The 14,720-nt window shown below is 37.2% G+C and overlaps 5 protein-coding genes across 6 annotated transcripts in view; 3 read left to right on the top strand and 2 right to left on the bottom strand.

Moving 5' to 3' along the window:
- Positions 1-98, bottom strand: part of LOC101290735 (proteasome subunit alpha type-5-like) — a 4,274-nt gene extending 4,176 nt beyond the window's left edge. Inside the window, exon 1 of the mRNA XM_004293715.1 lies at positions 20-98. The gene's annotated coding sequence lies outside the window, so the exon portion shown is untranslated. The remainder of the gene's footprint in view (positions 1-19) is intronic.
- Positions 99-873: 775 nt separating this feature from the next.
- Positions 874-4,305, top strand: LOC101315212 (proteasome subunit alpha type-2-A-like). The gene is made up of 11 exons (XM_004293714.1): positions 874-1,016; positions 1,099-1,175; positions 1,574-1,638; positions 1,744-1,790; positions 1,976-2,051; positions 2,144-2,211; positions 2,463-2,532; positions 2,631-2,716; positions 2,901-2,963; positions 3,348-3,413; positions 3,966-4,305. The coding sequence occupies exons 1-11, from the start codon at positions 976-978 to the stop codon at positions 4,012-4,014; spliced, it is 708 nt and encodes a 235-aa protein (XP_004293762.1). The 5' UTR covers positions 874-975; the 3' UTR covers positions 4,015-4,305.
- Positions 4,088-7,831, top strand: LOC101301663 (pentatricopeptide repeat-containing protein At2g35130-like). Its single transcript, XM_004295440.1, has 8 exons — positions 4,088-4,176; positions 5,195-5,385; positions 5,478-5,710; positions 5,796-6,045; positions 6,331-6,476; positions 6,631-6,836; positions 7,051-7,175; positions 7,248-7,831. The coding sequence occupies exons 1-8, from the start codon at positions 4,088-4,090 to the stop codon at positions 7,829-7,831; spliced, it is 1,824 nt and encodes a 607-aa protein (XP_004295488.1).
- A 355-nt stretch (positions 7,832-8,186) lies between these two features.
- Positions 8,187-10,348, top strand: LOC101314442 (glycine cleavage system H protein, mitochondrial-like). Of its 2 annotated transcripts, none has more exons than XM_004293712.1 (3): positions 8,187-8,529; positions 9,311-9,570; positions 10,010-10,348. In XM_004293712.1, exons 1-3 carry the CDS (start codon positions 8,457-8,459, stop codon positions 10,133-10,135), a joined length of 459 nt encoding a protein of 152 aa, XP_004293760.1. In that variant the 5' UTR covers positions 8,187-8,456; the 3' UTR covers positions 10,136-10,348. The 2 variants fall into 2 exon arrangements, with proteins under 2 accessions (XP_004293760.1, XP_004293759.1); XM_004293711.1 differs by having other exon boundaries at positions 9,730-10,160.
- On the bottom strand, positions 10,301-12,207 carry LOC101314922 (mediator of RNA polymerase II transcription subunit 15a-like). The gene is made up of 5 exons (XM_004293713.1): positions 12,126-12,207; positions 11,392-11,505; positions 11,179-11,290; positions 10,989-11,082; positions 10,301-10,874 (listed from the first exon to the last, which is right to left on the bottom strand). The coding sequence occupies exons 2-5, from the start codon at positions 11,499-11,501 to the stop codon at positions 10,648-10,650; spliced, it is 543 nt and encodes a 180-aa protein (XP_004293761.1). The 5' UTR covers positions 11,502-11,505; positions 12,126-12,207; the 3' UTR covers positions 10,301-10,647.
- Positions 12,208-14,720: the final 2,513 nt, after the last annotated feature.

Below are 14,720 nucleotides of genomic sequence, written 5' to 3'. Positions count from 1 at the left end.
GAGAGAGAGAGAGAGTTACCTGAGGAAGAGTATTGTGATTTGAGAGAGTGCTCTGATTTCTGGTACTACAGTCTGGATTTATGAGATGCTTTCGTGTTGGAGAAGAAGGGTTTTTGCTTTGGCTTCAGCTAATAATCAACGGGTCGGGTTACAAATACGGGTCGGGCCGGGTCAAGTAGTCCTCCTCATGGCCCAGATAATATTACGCAGGTTTGTTTTTTATTTTTATTATTTTTTTTATCCATGTTTTCTTTCGTTTTTCTATTTAAATTTCATTTTTGCATTATTGATTATGATGAGTAGTGTTCACATGGTCAGTTATCATTGGATTCACACAGTGATGTTTACCTAGTCAGTGACTGACTAAGAGATTCATGGTCAATCACCATTAAATTTAAATCTAAGAGTGGGGATAATTACTTTTAAGTAGAGTTGTTTTATTTTTAACTATTAGATGTGAATCTAATGATGTTTGACTATGAATCTCTTGGTCAGTCACTGACCATGTGAACACTACTCCTTGAATTGAAGGCAGTAGTGTTCACCTCTTCAGTTACTGATCAAGAGATTTATGGTTAATCAATTTTATATGCAAATCAAATGATGAGAAGAATTATTTTTAAGTAGAGTTGTTTTGTTATCAACCCTTAGATATAAATATAATGATGAGTGACTATGAATTACTTAGTTAGTAACTGACCAGGTGAACATGACTGGAATTTAAGATGTCACGATTATTCTTATTCTTGTTCTTCTGAAAGAGGACAAATAAAATAAAATGGAAAAGTAAGATCTAGGTGGGTTATCTAGTTGGGCTGAATGGGCAAAGCCCAAATCTCCCCTTCTTCTCCAACAAGAAAAGCAGTTTCAGAGCCCTTAAGTATCAAGAAAAAAGGAGAAGAAAAAAAACCCACACTCAATCTCTCTCCCTTCCTCTAAAGCTTCAATCTTTAGTCTTTCTCTCTCTAGCGCACCATGGGTGATAGTCAGTACTCGTTTTCGCTCACCACTTTCAGGTAAGACCGATTTGCAGGTTCTCAATTTTTGGGTGCTCTTTTTTGTGATTTTTTGGTTAATTTAGGGTTTTATGTTGGGCAGTCCATCGGGGAAACTTGTGCAGATCGAGCACGCTTTGACGGCAGTCGGGTCGGGTCAGACCTCTTTGGGTATCAAAGGTAATTTGTAGTCTTTGTGATTCAATGGATGGACTAGAATGTTGGGTTTGTTGTTTTAGCTGGAATTTTTATCTGACCTAATAAGAATTGAGCTGGAATTGAACTAAAATGTATGATCTGATGTTTAGGTGAGATTTGGATTAGAATGTACTCCGGAATCGATATGTAGTTTTGTCCTGGTTGTTTGAGACTCTATATATGGCTAGCTAGGTGTTTGGTATGACATGTTGGATGTCGAAAACAAGTTTCGTGATAAATATGGTCCTTTCGTGATCACTGGATGTATGTTTCTGACGAAATACTTGGGAGAGTGATGAGTGTGATATGGAAGAAGAGTTTAAGTGTTTTCTTTAGTAAATTTGTATGTCTGTTTGATTGAGTATACTTGGTTACTGCAGCTTCCAATGGGGTTGTTATTGCCACCGAGAAGAAGCTACCTTCAATCTTGGTTGACGAAGCATCTGTGAGTTATACTTGATGTTTCTTATATTATAGTTCTGTATCTGCTTAAGTTTGTTACGAGTTTGTGTCTGCTCGGTTTCTAAATGAGATGCATTTTCTTGATCAGGTTCAAAAGATACAGTGCTTGACACCAAATATTGGAGTTGTTTACAGGTTTGCTTTTTCTGCACATCTGGTTGTTAGGATCATTAATCTCTTAGTATAACATACGGATGATCCTTCATATCTTGGACGCTTCATAGTTGCCTGTTCATACTTGAATTTAAACATTTCTGCAAGTTATAACCTTTTGAAATGGGCTTCTGTAATTCTTCTCACCATTTCTATCTATACTGCAGTGGTATGGGTCCTGATTTTCGAGTCTTGGTTCGGAAAAGCAGGAAGCAGGCAGTACAGTATCATCAGTTATATAAGGTATTCAGTTTTTCTCTTTTTAAATTATGATAGGATATAAGATGTTTGTTTAACTGTGAAGGTTCTAACTTGTGTTTAACTTTTACTTGTAGGAACCAATCCCTGTGACGCAACTTGTGAGGGAAACTGCTGCTGTGATGCAGGAGTTTACTCAATCTGGGTAATTACCAAGCTCTTCATTTGGATAGTGAACTATTTTATTCTCTTTTACTTAACAGATAAAAAGACATTTGCGAAGTATGGTACATAAGTACTAATATACAAAAGCAAAAGTATTGCAATACCTGGTTTGAGATTTCTTGTTTTAAGACGTGCAGTTGATTTTGAACTTAATGAATGAGTGCCAGTGAAAGAAGCTGTTGATTCTTTTTTCGGTATAAATATAGTGATGTATTTCTTTTTTCTTTGTAGTGGTGTAAGGCCTTTTGGAGTATCTCTTCTGGTTGCCGGTTTCGATGACAGCGGTCCCCAACTATTCCAGGTACTTCAGCTCTACAATATGTTATTGGCAGTCGGTTAGTTTGGCCATTTACTGGTTCTAGCTGTTGATTCTGCAATTAAACACAAACTTCTCTGTAGGTCGATCCTTCAGGATCATATTTCTCGTGGAAAGCCTCTGCAATGGGAAAGAATGTCTCAAATGCAAAAACTTTTCTGGAGAAAAGGTACTCTACATGACATTTCGGCAAAAAAGTTCTTTTTGAAATTGACATCTCTTCCACTTAATACTCTCTCTCTCTCTCTCTCTCTCAATATGATGTGTGTGCTTCATACAAGAATTTAACTGGGGTTTGACATTCTGGCATTTTCTGATTTTCTCTACATTATGTATCTTTCTTTTTTATTTAGGTACACTGATGAAATTGAGCTTGAAGATGCTGTGCACACGGCTATTTTGACTCTGAAGGAGGGGTATATATACACCACTCTTAGACTTCTGCACTGTATATTTCTTTAGAAAATGCATAAAGGGATGAAGAAAAAAGATGGAAGAACCTTGTATATGAAAAAGTTTGTTTTATTGTGCTTTATTATGAAGTACTGAAGTTCATGGCCATAAAAAAAACGAAAATGTGATGCTGCTAGGAGCTTAAGCAAATACAAATACCAGTTGTAGTTGCCGTCTAATCAGTCTTAGTTCAGCATTTGATACCAGACCTACAAGGTGTAGATATCAGTTCATAGCTCTTGCTCCTCTCATCATGTCCTGCATTAAGCCTGGAATCCATTCAGTTTCAATTTTAAGTTCTGTATGTATGTCATTGGTTATAATCATTTGCTTCCTATTTGTTGCAGATTTGAAGGACAAATCTCAGGAAAGAACATTGAGATTGGAGTAATTGGAGAAGACAAGATATTCAGGCAAGCTCCATACTTGCTAAATTGCTCAATTCTGAAAGAAAGTTTTCAAAGAAAGTTTAAGACTTGTTGTGTTCACATTGTCTTTGCTGTTACATAGATTTACAGCTTTACTTTTAATTCTATTTAACTGCAAGATCTTTGCTTCTGCAAAATACTTAAATGACATTTAAACAGAACAGTACCTTAGAAAAATAAATGACATAATTACAACCACGTTGAGGGGTGGCTTCTTTGTCCTCTTTATATATAAAATGGACTTTACAAAGTTATATTGCTAGCCCCTAAAACTATAGTAGAAGTTTTAAGTGAATCTATGCCAAATACCTTTTGTTTTCCGCAGTACCTGTATAGACCTATCAGAGGTGCCTCTACATTCATGTGTGCCAAGCCTTTGACATTGCCCCTCTGGGGTACAGATCTGAATCATAGTAACAGAAGTCATTAGTTTCACTTCTATTAATATCAGCCCCGACATTGTTATTCTTCACTGGTGATTACTGGTTATGAGGAAATTATTTGTAGCTGAATTTGTTTGTTCTCATTTGGTTGCAGGGTGCTAAGCCCAGCAGAGATTGAAGATTATTTGGCTGAAGTGGAGTAGTGTTCCTGTTATCACAAACACTCTGAAATGTCTTAGGTTGCAACATGGTTGATAGTTAGAAAAGTGATTTGATATGTGTTACAATGATGTTGATCTTTTGGAACCAAATCACAAACTTTTTGGGTTAAAGCAGCAGCTGGCCATCATTAATAGCCCTGGATTGTTAAACCTTGAAACTCTTGCTCATTTCAAACAATTTGTACCATGTTTATTAACTGCATGAATTTAAGTTGGAAATTCTTGTGTTGGATTGGCATTTGATGAATGTAGACTCCATTATGGTTCCCAGTAGCGTGTAGACTCTATTATCGTTCCCAGTAGCGTGTGGTTTCAGGAATATCTATTGCTTAACGTTAAAGGAAAGCTCCAAGATGCACTCAGTTGATACTGATAAGTTGATAACTGTTGAGATTTTACACGCTTGAATTCTTCACTTCAGGCATTCAGAGTAGACTATTTAGATTTGTCAAAGAATCTTATTTGGATTTGGGATGCGAGGAAGTTCCATCAATTTGAGCAAATAAAGGGGAAAGAAAACAAAGATGTATTGTCCATACTCGTGAAATATCTATATGTTGCATTGTTTTGTCCTCACCCATTGCATGTTATCAGGACTATCTTCATTCCTGCACACTCAAAATTCACAAAATACATAATTGGAATCTCTTCCTCCTTTTTCCTCCAGGCATACATGTAAGTCTCATTCTTCTTTCTGGGCAACTGTCCTTTTGAGTTCAGAACTCAAATCTCAACTCTTCCTTGTTCGCTTCCATCACATTTACTATATTGGAACTAGGTGTAGAAGAAAGCAACCAGCAGTCCAGCAGTAGCATCGCAAAAACGAAATTATCAGTCTTGCATTGTCTTATGATTCTTAGGACTATGTTTCTTTCTTGATAAGATTGTGGATTATAATGAGTTTAAAACCTGTTATATAGAAATCAAAGCCATCTTTTTTGTTATCTGGTATTTACTGCCTCAGAGGCCATTTACTGTCATCTGTATTGTCTGTTTCTTTGTATACAATTCTGTTGCCATTTCGTACTGGACTACTGGTGTTTTTGTAACTTGTTACTTTCATGGTCCATTTAGCACAAAAATGCTGAAGGATTTCTTCCGAATAAATAAATCATTTTACTTTATCTTTAAGATGGTAATTTCATTTGATAAGCTTATGCAGGTTGACTATTGAGCGTGCCATTAGCTACATTTTCATTGGACCAAGAAGCTGCAAGATTGATTGCAGATGGAAAGCCAAGAGTTCAAATGGTGGAGCTGCTGAAAAGAGAAAGCCTAAGCTTGACACCATCTACATTGACAAACGCGGGAAATACAGAAGCTTCAACCACAAGAAAGTGTCTAGGAAACGATGTAATCAGAACATTGCACTAATTTTGTTGTCTTAGCAGTAGACATTATTGCATACATCATCTTCAAAATTGCCTACGGTCTACTTTGTATAGGTGGTTCTCTAAGGAGCCGAGGATGGAAGTATGGATCCGGATTTGTTGATGGAATTTTCCCAGTGATGAGCCCCACTGCTGAGCAGATTCTGGACATTGTACAGAACAAAGCTGATAGAGTCAAAATTTGGGAAGTTCTTGACACTCTTCCAGCCTCTCATATCATATGGGATGACATCATTAATGTAGCTGTTCAACTTCGTCTCAATAAAATGTGGGATTCCATAATTTTGGTGAGAAAATAGTACACCCTGTTTTTATGTTGACTTTTATTACTGTATATGATTCAGCTGAATGTAGTACTGTAATGATGGCTAGATATGTGAGTGGATCTTGCACAAGAGCTCCTACAAGCCAGATGTAATCTGCTACAATTTACTGCTTGATGCTTATGGGCAGAAATCACAGCATAAAGATGCAGAATCCACATATTTAGAACTTCTTGAAGCTCGATGCATTCCCACCGAGGACACTTATGCCCTTCTTATAAAGGCCTACTGCAAGTCTGGATTGCTTGATAGGGCTGAAGCCACTTTTGGTGAAATGCGAAAGTATGGTCTTCCTCCAAGTATGTTTCCTTTTCAAAATCATGCATCTTTATGTTCTCTCATTTAAGTAAAACACAGTTAGTTAGAGGAGCTAGGTTGGCAACTTAAATAATGAAGTGTAGATAAGTATCAGTATAATCATGTATGTTAATGTTCTTTTATCTTTCAGTTATACCTTGAAGATTTGGTGGACGTAGCTTCCTTTTCCTAAACAACTCTTGTTAGTTTATCAGATACGATTGATTACACTTCCTTTACACTAAGAACAATGTGAATTCATGCAGAAAGGTCCTAATTTTATTCAGGTGCAATTGTGTTCGATGCTTATATTAATGGGTTGATAAAAGGAGGAAACCCACAAAAAGCAGAAGAGATCTTTCAGAGGATGAAAAGAGATCAATGTGAACCTTCTGCTGACACTTATACTATGTTAATCAATATATATGGGAAGGTGAACAGAATTTTAAATTTTGTAATATCTTCAAGTTGATATGTTTCTTTGAATGACTAACAAGAAAGTGTCATGTACTCGGATGTTGTATCTTTTGCCTGCTTAAAGAATACAACCATCTCCTCAAAGTTCTAATTTTTTTTTTTTTTTGCAGGCAAGAAAATCCTATATGGCTCTAAAACTGTTCCGTGAAATGAGAAGTCAGAAATGTAAACCGAACATATGCACATATACTGCTTTGATAAATGCATTTGCTAGGGAAGGACATTGTGAGAAAGCAGAAGAAATATTTGAGCAGCTACAAGAGGCAGGGCTTGAGCCTGATGTATATGCTTATAACGCCCTTATGGAAGCCTACAGGTTAATATCTGATGAGCTTTGTTCTTTAAGGTTCCATGGTTTGGAATAATTTCATTGAATAATACTGAACTCACCCTGAGTTACTTCATATTATATTTTCTAGGAAACAGGAAAAGCTTTCCGAAATATATGAAGTGCATAACATGTAATTAAAGTAGATACATATTTAAGATGCTTGAATATGACTCGAAATTCTATGACACTCTCTCAACAGTCGAGCAGGATATCCTTATGGAGCTGCAGAAATTTTCTCTTTGATGCAACACATGGGATGTGAACCAGATAGAGCTTCATATAATATCATGGTAGATGCATATGGTAGAGGTGGTCTGCATGAAGGTAAACTAACATTTAGCCTTCATCTTTTTCACTCAGTTCACTTGAACTAATTTCTTCATCTTTACTCATCAGACGCGCAAGCGGCATTTGAAGAGATGAAGCGATTAGGCATAACCCCAACAATCAAATCCCACATGCTACTTTTATCCGCGTACTCCAAAGCTGGGAATGTAGCTAAGTGTGAAGAAATTGTGAACCAGATGCAAGAATCTGGTTTGGCACTAGACACATTTGTGATTAACAGTATGCTAAACCTGTATGGCCGGTTAGGACAGCTAGAAAAAATGGAGGAAGTTTTGACTGCCCTGGAAAAAGGACCATATGCAGCTGATATCAGTACATACAATATCTTGATCAACATATATGGAAGGGCAGGATTTTTTGACAAGATGGAAGAGCTCTTTCAATCACTTCCATTAAAAAAGTTAAAACCTGATGTTGTGACATGGACTTCTCGTCTTGGAGCCTACTCTAAGAAGAAACTATACACAAGATGCTTGGAAATCTTTGAAGAAATGATTGATGCCGGTTGCTATCCAGATGGCGGAACTGCCAAAGTACTTCTTGCTTCCTGCTCAAGCAAAGATCAAACCCAGCAGGTTAGTACTGTTATTAGAACAATGCACAAGGATGTGAGGACTGTCTTACCTATCTGATGGAGGCATTGTGTCAATATCACAAATCTGTTCTGCCCCGCCAAATATTCAGGACTAACATTTTGGACTAGACGTTGCTCATCTTTGTATATAAAGCTCATTTCCAAGAAGGCATTCACACTTGTGTATTGGAATTTATCTACACTGATATACGGATTTGCAATGTACAAAAGGGTATGAGAAAGACCAAAATACCACAAGTGGGTCGAAGTGAAAGTACATAAAGATTGGTTCTTTCACTAGAGCTAAAGAGACCCATGGTGTCACCTTGGAACCACCACGTGACGTCTCCATTAGAATCCAACAGAGTCCGCCTCACTATATGTCACTCACCAACTTCAGGTTTTCAGTGCTTATTGGGTTTGTTGACAAAGTTGACACACCACCTCCTATGGATCTCTTTCTTTTTTTATCTTTGGAAAATTTTCTTTCAAATATTCCTTCTGTTAAATGAAATTTTTTTCCTTTTTAAAATGATCAAAATTATGGAAAGGAACAAAATAATAAGGTTTACACCCACCAAAGCACCAACCGCACTATATATAAAAACAGAGAGACAGTGCGATTTATATTAAAACGAGAAGAGGCAGTGTTGTTGGTAGTGTTTGGTCGGATTCATTCACAGATGGCTTCAAGGTTGGCTTCAAGGGCGGCTTCATATCTCAGAATCCAAGTGACCCACAGAGGGTTTGCTTCTGGTGAGCTTATAAAGATCGCAGCTTTTCTATTTTTGTTGTTAGATTATGTGATGACGTTTGTAAAGATGAATGCTTTTGAGTATGGTGAAGATGTGGATCTCTTTTTGGAGTTTGGTTTTTTGTGCTTGATCTATGAGTGTGGGAACTAAAGATCTGGTTTTTATTGATGGGTTGTGTTTTTTTTTTTGGCCAAATGGATTGATGTGGAAGTGGGTTTTGGATTTAGTGTTGTGGAGATTGATGGGTTTCTTTGCATATTTGGATGTTAGTGAGGTATAGTGATCTGCGCAGTACGATGCCACGGTTAGTTTATGTGGTTTAGGATTTAGTTTCAGCTGTGAATTACCGTGGTTAGTTTTGACAGAGTAGTAGGGCAGTTTGAATGAGCAGAATGTTACCCAAGGAGGTAAAGGGTCATTGTTTCTGTGGTTAGTCGCGGCTTTTCCCATTAGAAGCAATTAAAACATATGCAAAAGGGGGTGTCATGAACATGAAGACTTGGTTTTGTCTTATAATTTGTTGTTTTAACCAGTTGACAAGTTATATTTTTGGGTAAAGAAGAAAAACAAATCTTTTGTTAGTTTCCCGATGATGATTTAGTAGTAATGGAGATAGGAGCCTAATTCTAATGTTGATGCACGATATTGGTCTGTATGCAGACTCCGAAAGATATTCATATTATTGAATGAGATGGAATTGTAGTTGGATGTTCTCCTGTTTCTGTTTAGTTACATTTATAGCTTCCTGATGATCCAGCTTATACATTTCCATTTATATGCAGTTGTGAAGGATCTCAACTATGCTAATTCTCACGAGTGGGTGAAGGTTGATGGAAAGTCTGCAACTATTGGCATAACTGATCATGCTCAAGATCATTTAGGTGATGTTGTGTATGTTGAGTTGCCAGAGGTCGGGGTTGCTGTGAAGCAGGGTGAAGGTTTTGGAGCAGTTGAAAGTGTCAAGGCAACCAGTGATGTCTACTCTCCTGTGTCGGGAAAAGTGGTTGAAGTCAATGAAGAGCTTAACAGCTCCCCTGGTTTGGTAGGTACCCTCATCCTATGTTATATTTAGATTGGCCTGGTTTGGTAGATAATTGCATGAACAAGTGATCATATAAATTTGAGCTTTTGTGACTACTCTTGTGGTTATAAAATCATATCAGTATGGGTCTCATTTTGAAATAATTTTTCAACCAGGTAGAAGACAATCCAAGTTAGTTTTACATCTGTAAATCACATCGTCTTATATCCTCTTCATTTTTTATATGAAAATCTAAAGTTGTACAAGTTATGTGCTATCTGGAGCCTTGAAAGTTGGTGCTTCTTCAGCTTATGGACCTCCCCACAATATTGTTGGACCTCCCCACAATATTGTTATACAATGTGAATGTTACGAAGATCACTTTGTTATAGACATGTCAGCAGAAGACTGTCTTCAATCCAGTTTTCTTGTTTTAATTGGTCAGCTTTTTCTGTACCAGGTTAACTCGAGCCCATATGAGAAGGGATGGATAATTAAAGTCGAGATAAATGATAGTGGAGAACTGAAGAATTTGATGGATTCTGACAAGTACACCAAGTTTTGTGAAGAAGAAGATGCACATTGATTGATGCCGGCCATTGCAGCAGGCACTTCTGTGACTCTTGTTCATTATTCATAGAATGCAATAGGGGAGGAAGTCATAAAGTGCAAACTCCCTTTCTGCTCCCCTTTTCTCTGCTTTCCTCGATTAGGATTTGATAACTGTGTTTTTTCTTTTTCAATTCAAAATTAAGTGTTACCACAGACTGAAGTAGCAATAATTTAGAGCAAGCGTTTTTGGAAGCCACTTGCAATCAGAATAGATTTTTGAGGCTAGATAATATGATGATTCGAGTTCGATGAACATTAGTCATCTTTAGAAGTATCAAATAAACAATCCGAACTTTAACAACTCACTCTTTTTTGGGGTAGTTCCGATTCATCCCATAATGGACAGGACTAATATTGATCTAATGGCGTAATAGCTATTACTTGGTATAAACAATTGATGATTACAAATTGCATCCGAGAAATTAGTTTAAACAAGTCTGGCACCTCTCCTTTTGATAGACCTCCTCTTGCCATTCAGCTCCATTTTTATCTCCAATCTGGGCAGTGGAATCCAGAGTTGCTGGCAGGCATATCTGTACCAGGGGAAGGGGGTAGTGCAGATAGTAAGGCAGACATATTCAGAGCTGGGGTAGGAGCTTGTGCAGATGATAAACCAGCAGAAAATTGAATTCCAGCATGCGGAATGTTGCTTTGAATGTTTTCTGATAAGAGTTGTCCTTGATTGGTGACTTGAGGTTGCATAACAGAAGACCCTACCCAATACACAGGTAAGATAAAGTTACATACACATAATATAAACACGTATAAAAAAAGAAATCAATAAGATGGGGTTGCATGAATAACTAAATATTTTTCTTTGGTATTACAAGCAGAGTTGGATTGTAAAGAACTGGTCACTGTATTCTGAGACTTGCTCTCCATAGTGAGCATCTTCAGAGAAATTGTCCGTAGATAATCCGACTAGAAACAGAGAGAAGAAACAGAAGTAAGATAACATTTCTTATTCACCAACAAACAATAGATATCCAAGTCATTCCACACACAATATATATGTACCTGACTTGTCGCAGCAGCATAAATCTTTCCCTCAAACCTTACAGCAATTTTCTTGAGTTCAGCTAACCCCTCTTGACCAGAGAAAGGAAGATGCCTCTTCAATGTCTCCATTCTTGCAAGCAAAACATTTAAAATTTAATGACATGCAAGTAAATGTATTGGGAATTTGGGATATAAATACATCAATTAATCCACTAAATACAACATACTAACATCTTATTGACAATTCTTTCCCGCGAATCTGCCTGCAATTGGCACCTCCAATCTCCTATGTCCATCGCAGGCTCTCCACCCAGAGAAGGATTCCCATCGTAGTTATCCATGAACCTTAACCAACCATCAAAATGTCAAACAAAATAATACACATTCAATAGCAAGTTTAATGAAAGCCTAATACACAAGTTGCATAACTTTCCCTAACATACAATTCCCAATTTCAATTATGCAAATCAAAGCATGAAATTCACATAAGAGTCGAAAACCCATCAAAGATCATGGACAATCTAATCAAGAAAATCATATACAAAGTGCTGACTTTGTTGGATCATACTTATCCATGTGATCTAAACTTTAATCGATTGCGAAGTTTCGGAAAACTAATCCATATTGATTCCTGAATTCAACCTTGCAAAATCTTCAACTCACAGACAATCGCAAACCAAAAAATCTAGAGGACAAACAAAGCAGGAGAATCGCACAAAACTTGATAGCTTTGATCGAAGATGGTGATTCTTATACACAAACTGTATTCATAAAAGCTGACTTTCAAAGCAGAATCTTCTCCAAAACACAGTTCCTAAATTCAACCAGGCAAAACTCTAGCTCGCAACTCACACAGAATCGAAAACTCCAACAAGTGTGTGGACAATCAGAACAAGAACATCAACGATGGTAAAAAACCAAGTTGGAGAAATTTAAACCTCGAGGGAAATGAAAATGGCATGTACCGTTTAGTTCGAGGGACTTGAAAATGGTGGAAGATAGTGATCTGGGGAATCTGGACAAGACAGAAGTCACCGAGCTGCTCTGCGTAGGAATCAACCAAGAGTCTTGTTTTATAGAAGAAGCAAAGACAAAGACGTTGCTAACGTCAACATGCACCGACAGACTTAACTCTTAAGCGACTTTCCTAATCCTTCTCCTTTTCCAATATTCGTCGTTTTTTAAGTTTTTAGCCTCCAGCCCGTCACGGCCCTGACCGACTACACGCGTCACCTTTCCGACTAGCGCACTAAAAGCCCAATTCCCTTATGTTTTTATTTTATTTTATATTTTAATGTCTTTAAAATGAAGGAGCCCACAACCCGTTTAGCCCAATATGGCTCTGACCGCCTAGAGGCATCACATAACCTTCTAGCCCGCTAAAAGCCCATTTTATTTTTTGTTTTGTGTGTGTGAATTGCGACGGATAGTAGCAGAATTCATTCAAGTTTTGTAAATCAAAGAAACAAGAGGAGCTGAGTAATGGATGTGGTAAAAGATGGGACGACGATATCTGGGTTTCTTCCGAGCAGCCAAGTTTATCCTTCCTTAGTCATCGACACAATGCTTGGTACCCATTTCTGTATTTTCACTGCAGCTTTGTTTTGCTAGCTTGTATCTTGCCTGAATCTCTATACATTATTTATCTATCTGTTTGTAGACAGAGGCAGTCTTATGGGAATTGATCAAGAGGATGTGATGATTCTCCTGCGGTAGTCCTGCCCTAAATTTTTGCACCCAAAAATGTTCCAGATAAATTAGTGTAAGTTTTGTAGATGATATGGATGATATCTCAGTGTTACCATATCTCAAAATTTTGAACTCCCTTTTCCCACAGTTCCTTCAATTCTTCTATTAGCGATTGCATGTACATATCAATCTTATCACCAGGAGCTTGTGGTCCATCAATAAGCACAGACAGATAGATATAAGGCTGCTTCATCAACAACGTTGGCGGCAAGTTGTATGGAACCAGTAGGACGGGCCAAGTACTATGAGGTATAGTCATAGTTCTGAATGGATTAAATCCAACTGAGGCCAAGCCAAGCCTTACATTCTGAATATCTATCTGTCGAAATCCTTCCACGCAAGAGTTTCTACTGGATGCCTAAACACACCATCATCTGTTCGTTTCTCAACATGCCATCTCATAAGGGTAGCTATTTTAGAGGACATAAAAAAATCTGTAACCTTGGTTTTAATGAAAAATATCTTGCTTGCTTTACTGCTCGACGTTTCCCAAGCCCTGAACTAAGCTCTAAACCTCCATCAACATCATTATCTTTCCACCGAGATGCATTACATATCAAACAGTTATCAAGATCTACATCGCTCCTATTTCGGAATAGCATACAACTATTAGGGCAAGCATCCACTGTGTAGTAAGTAAAGCCTAAATCCTCTGTTAACTTCTGAGCTTCATTATAGGATTTAGGAAGGTTTACACCTTCTGGCATAGTCTCATCAAATATATCAAGCGGATCCTTGAAAGAAGTGTCAAACCATCCATTTGACACCTTTGGTTCTAGAATTCGGACAATGAATGACAAGGCTGTATGCTTCTTAGAACCTGGATATAGTGGTTGGTTTGCACCTTTCATTAACTTCAAGAACTCTTTAGTAGACTCATTTGGGCCACCAGCAAGAGGATCTGAATTTTCTTCACCACCATTCTCATCACCTGGTCTTGCAACATGTGCAGTTCTTAGAGTTTCTTGGACTAGTCGAACCATATCTACATCCATATAATCGTCTGACCCCAAAAGAACTTCATCCCTATGTAGTGAGCCATCATAATCCCTAGACTCACCATGTTTCTCCCATATCTTATACTTCTTCCAAAACCCATTATCTCGAAGGTGCTCTCGCACAATATCTATTACAAATAAATCATGATTCTCGCATTTTCTACAAAGACAATATATCCTTGAACTCATATCTCTAATGACAGATGCAAAGGACAAGAACTCATAACTTCTCACAGTATGGCTTAGAACATCTAGTTCCCCAATCAATCCATGACTTGTCCATTTTTCTCCCTACTGAGGTATATACGCAAACAGTAAGCAGAAGTAAACTATAGATTTCAGATTACACAACAATGCATGAATGAGTATGACATGCTTAATAATAAAGTTCAACACTGAAAGTGTAACTCTATATGATATTAACTATTCTAGCGTTCAAAAAATTTAGTATGAATAAGTATTTTAGAGGCAAACAAAACCAGCACCAACAGAATAAATGAATGAATTACTGGTCTAAACCCATGATCCAAAATTCCTTGAGCATTATAGTACGTACCACATAAAAAATTTGACAATGATAATATTCACATCTAAATTGACCTCATGCAACAACCTATGAGACAGAACTATAATCCCAATAACTAAACCCATCACTAATAAAACACAACACAGTGATCTTTATTAACCAACTAACCCAATACAAATCTCAATATAAACACACAAATGACTTATTTATCTTTTTACTCTAATATTTTGTAAAAAAGTTAAAAATGAATTTCAGATTTCACAACCAACATCTATATATATATATAT

Source organism: Fragaria vesca, linkage group LG3, assembly GCF_000184155.1.
Source record: "Fragaria vesca subsp. vesca linkage group LG3, FraVesHawaii_1.0, whole genome shotgun sequence".
NCBI classification, from domain to species: Eukaryota; Viridiplantae; Streptophyta; class Magnoliopsida; order Rosales; family Rosaceae; genus Fragaria; species Fragaria vesca.
The sequence above is the reverse complement of the archived record's forward strand: the minus strand, read 5'-3'. Positions and strand labels throughout refer to the sequence as shown.

Excerpts from the sequence above, each read along its gene's own strand:
- LOC101315212 (XM_004293714.1), top strand. The coding sequence starts at position 976 with ATGGGTGATAGTCAGTACTCGTTTTCGCTCACCACTTTCAG. Across the intron at positions 2,052-2,143 it reads AGTATCATCAGTTATATAAG|GAACCAATCCCTGTGACGCA; the intron begins GTATTCAGTTTT and ends TTTTACTTGTAG. Across the intron at positions 2,717-2,900 it reads AAAACTTTTCTGGAGAAAAG|GTACACTGATGAAATTGAGC; the intron begins GTACTCTACATG and ends TTTTTTATTTAG.
- LOC101301663 (XM_004295440.1), top strand. The coding sequence starts at position 4,088 with ATGTGTTACAATGATGTTGATCTTTTGGAACCAAATCACAAACTTTTT. Across the intron at positions 4,177-5,194 it reads ATCATTAATAGCCCTGGATT|GTTGACTATTGAGCGTGCCA; the intron begins GTTAAACCTTGA and ends AAGCTTATGCAG. Across the intron at positions 5,711-5,795 it reads TGTGGGATTCCATAATTTTG|ATATGTGAGTGGATCTTGCA; the intron begins GTGAGAAAATAG and ends AATGATGGCTAG.
- LOC101314442 (XM_004293711.1), top strand. The coding sequence starts at position 8,457 with ATGGCTTCAAGGTTGGCTTCAAGGGCGGCTTCATATCTCAGAATCCAA. Across the intron at positions 8,530-9,310 it reads CCACAGAGGGTTTGCTTCTG|TTGTGAAGGATCTCAACTAT; the intron begins GTGAGCTTATAA and ends ATTTATATGCAG. Across the intron at positions 9,571-9,729 it reads TTAACAGCTCCCCTGGTTTG|AAGACAATCCAAGTTAGTTT; the intron begins GTAGGTACCCTC and ends TCAACCAGGTAG.
- LOC101314922 (XM_004293713.1), bottom strand. The coding sequence starts at position 11,501 with ATGGATAACTACGATGGGAATCCTTCTCTGGGTGGAGAGCCTGCGATG. Across the intron at positions 11,291-11,391 it reads GAAAGAATTGTCAATAAGAT|AATGGAGACATTGAAGAGGC; the intron begins GTTAGTATGTTG and ends TTTGCTTGCAAG. Across the intron at positions 11,083-11,178 it reads ATGCTGCTGCGACAAGTCAG|TCGGATTATCTACGGACAAT; the intron begins GTACATATATAT and ends CTCTGTTTCTAG.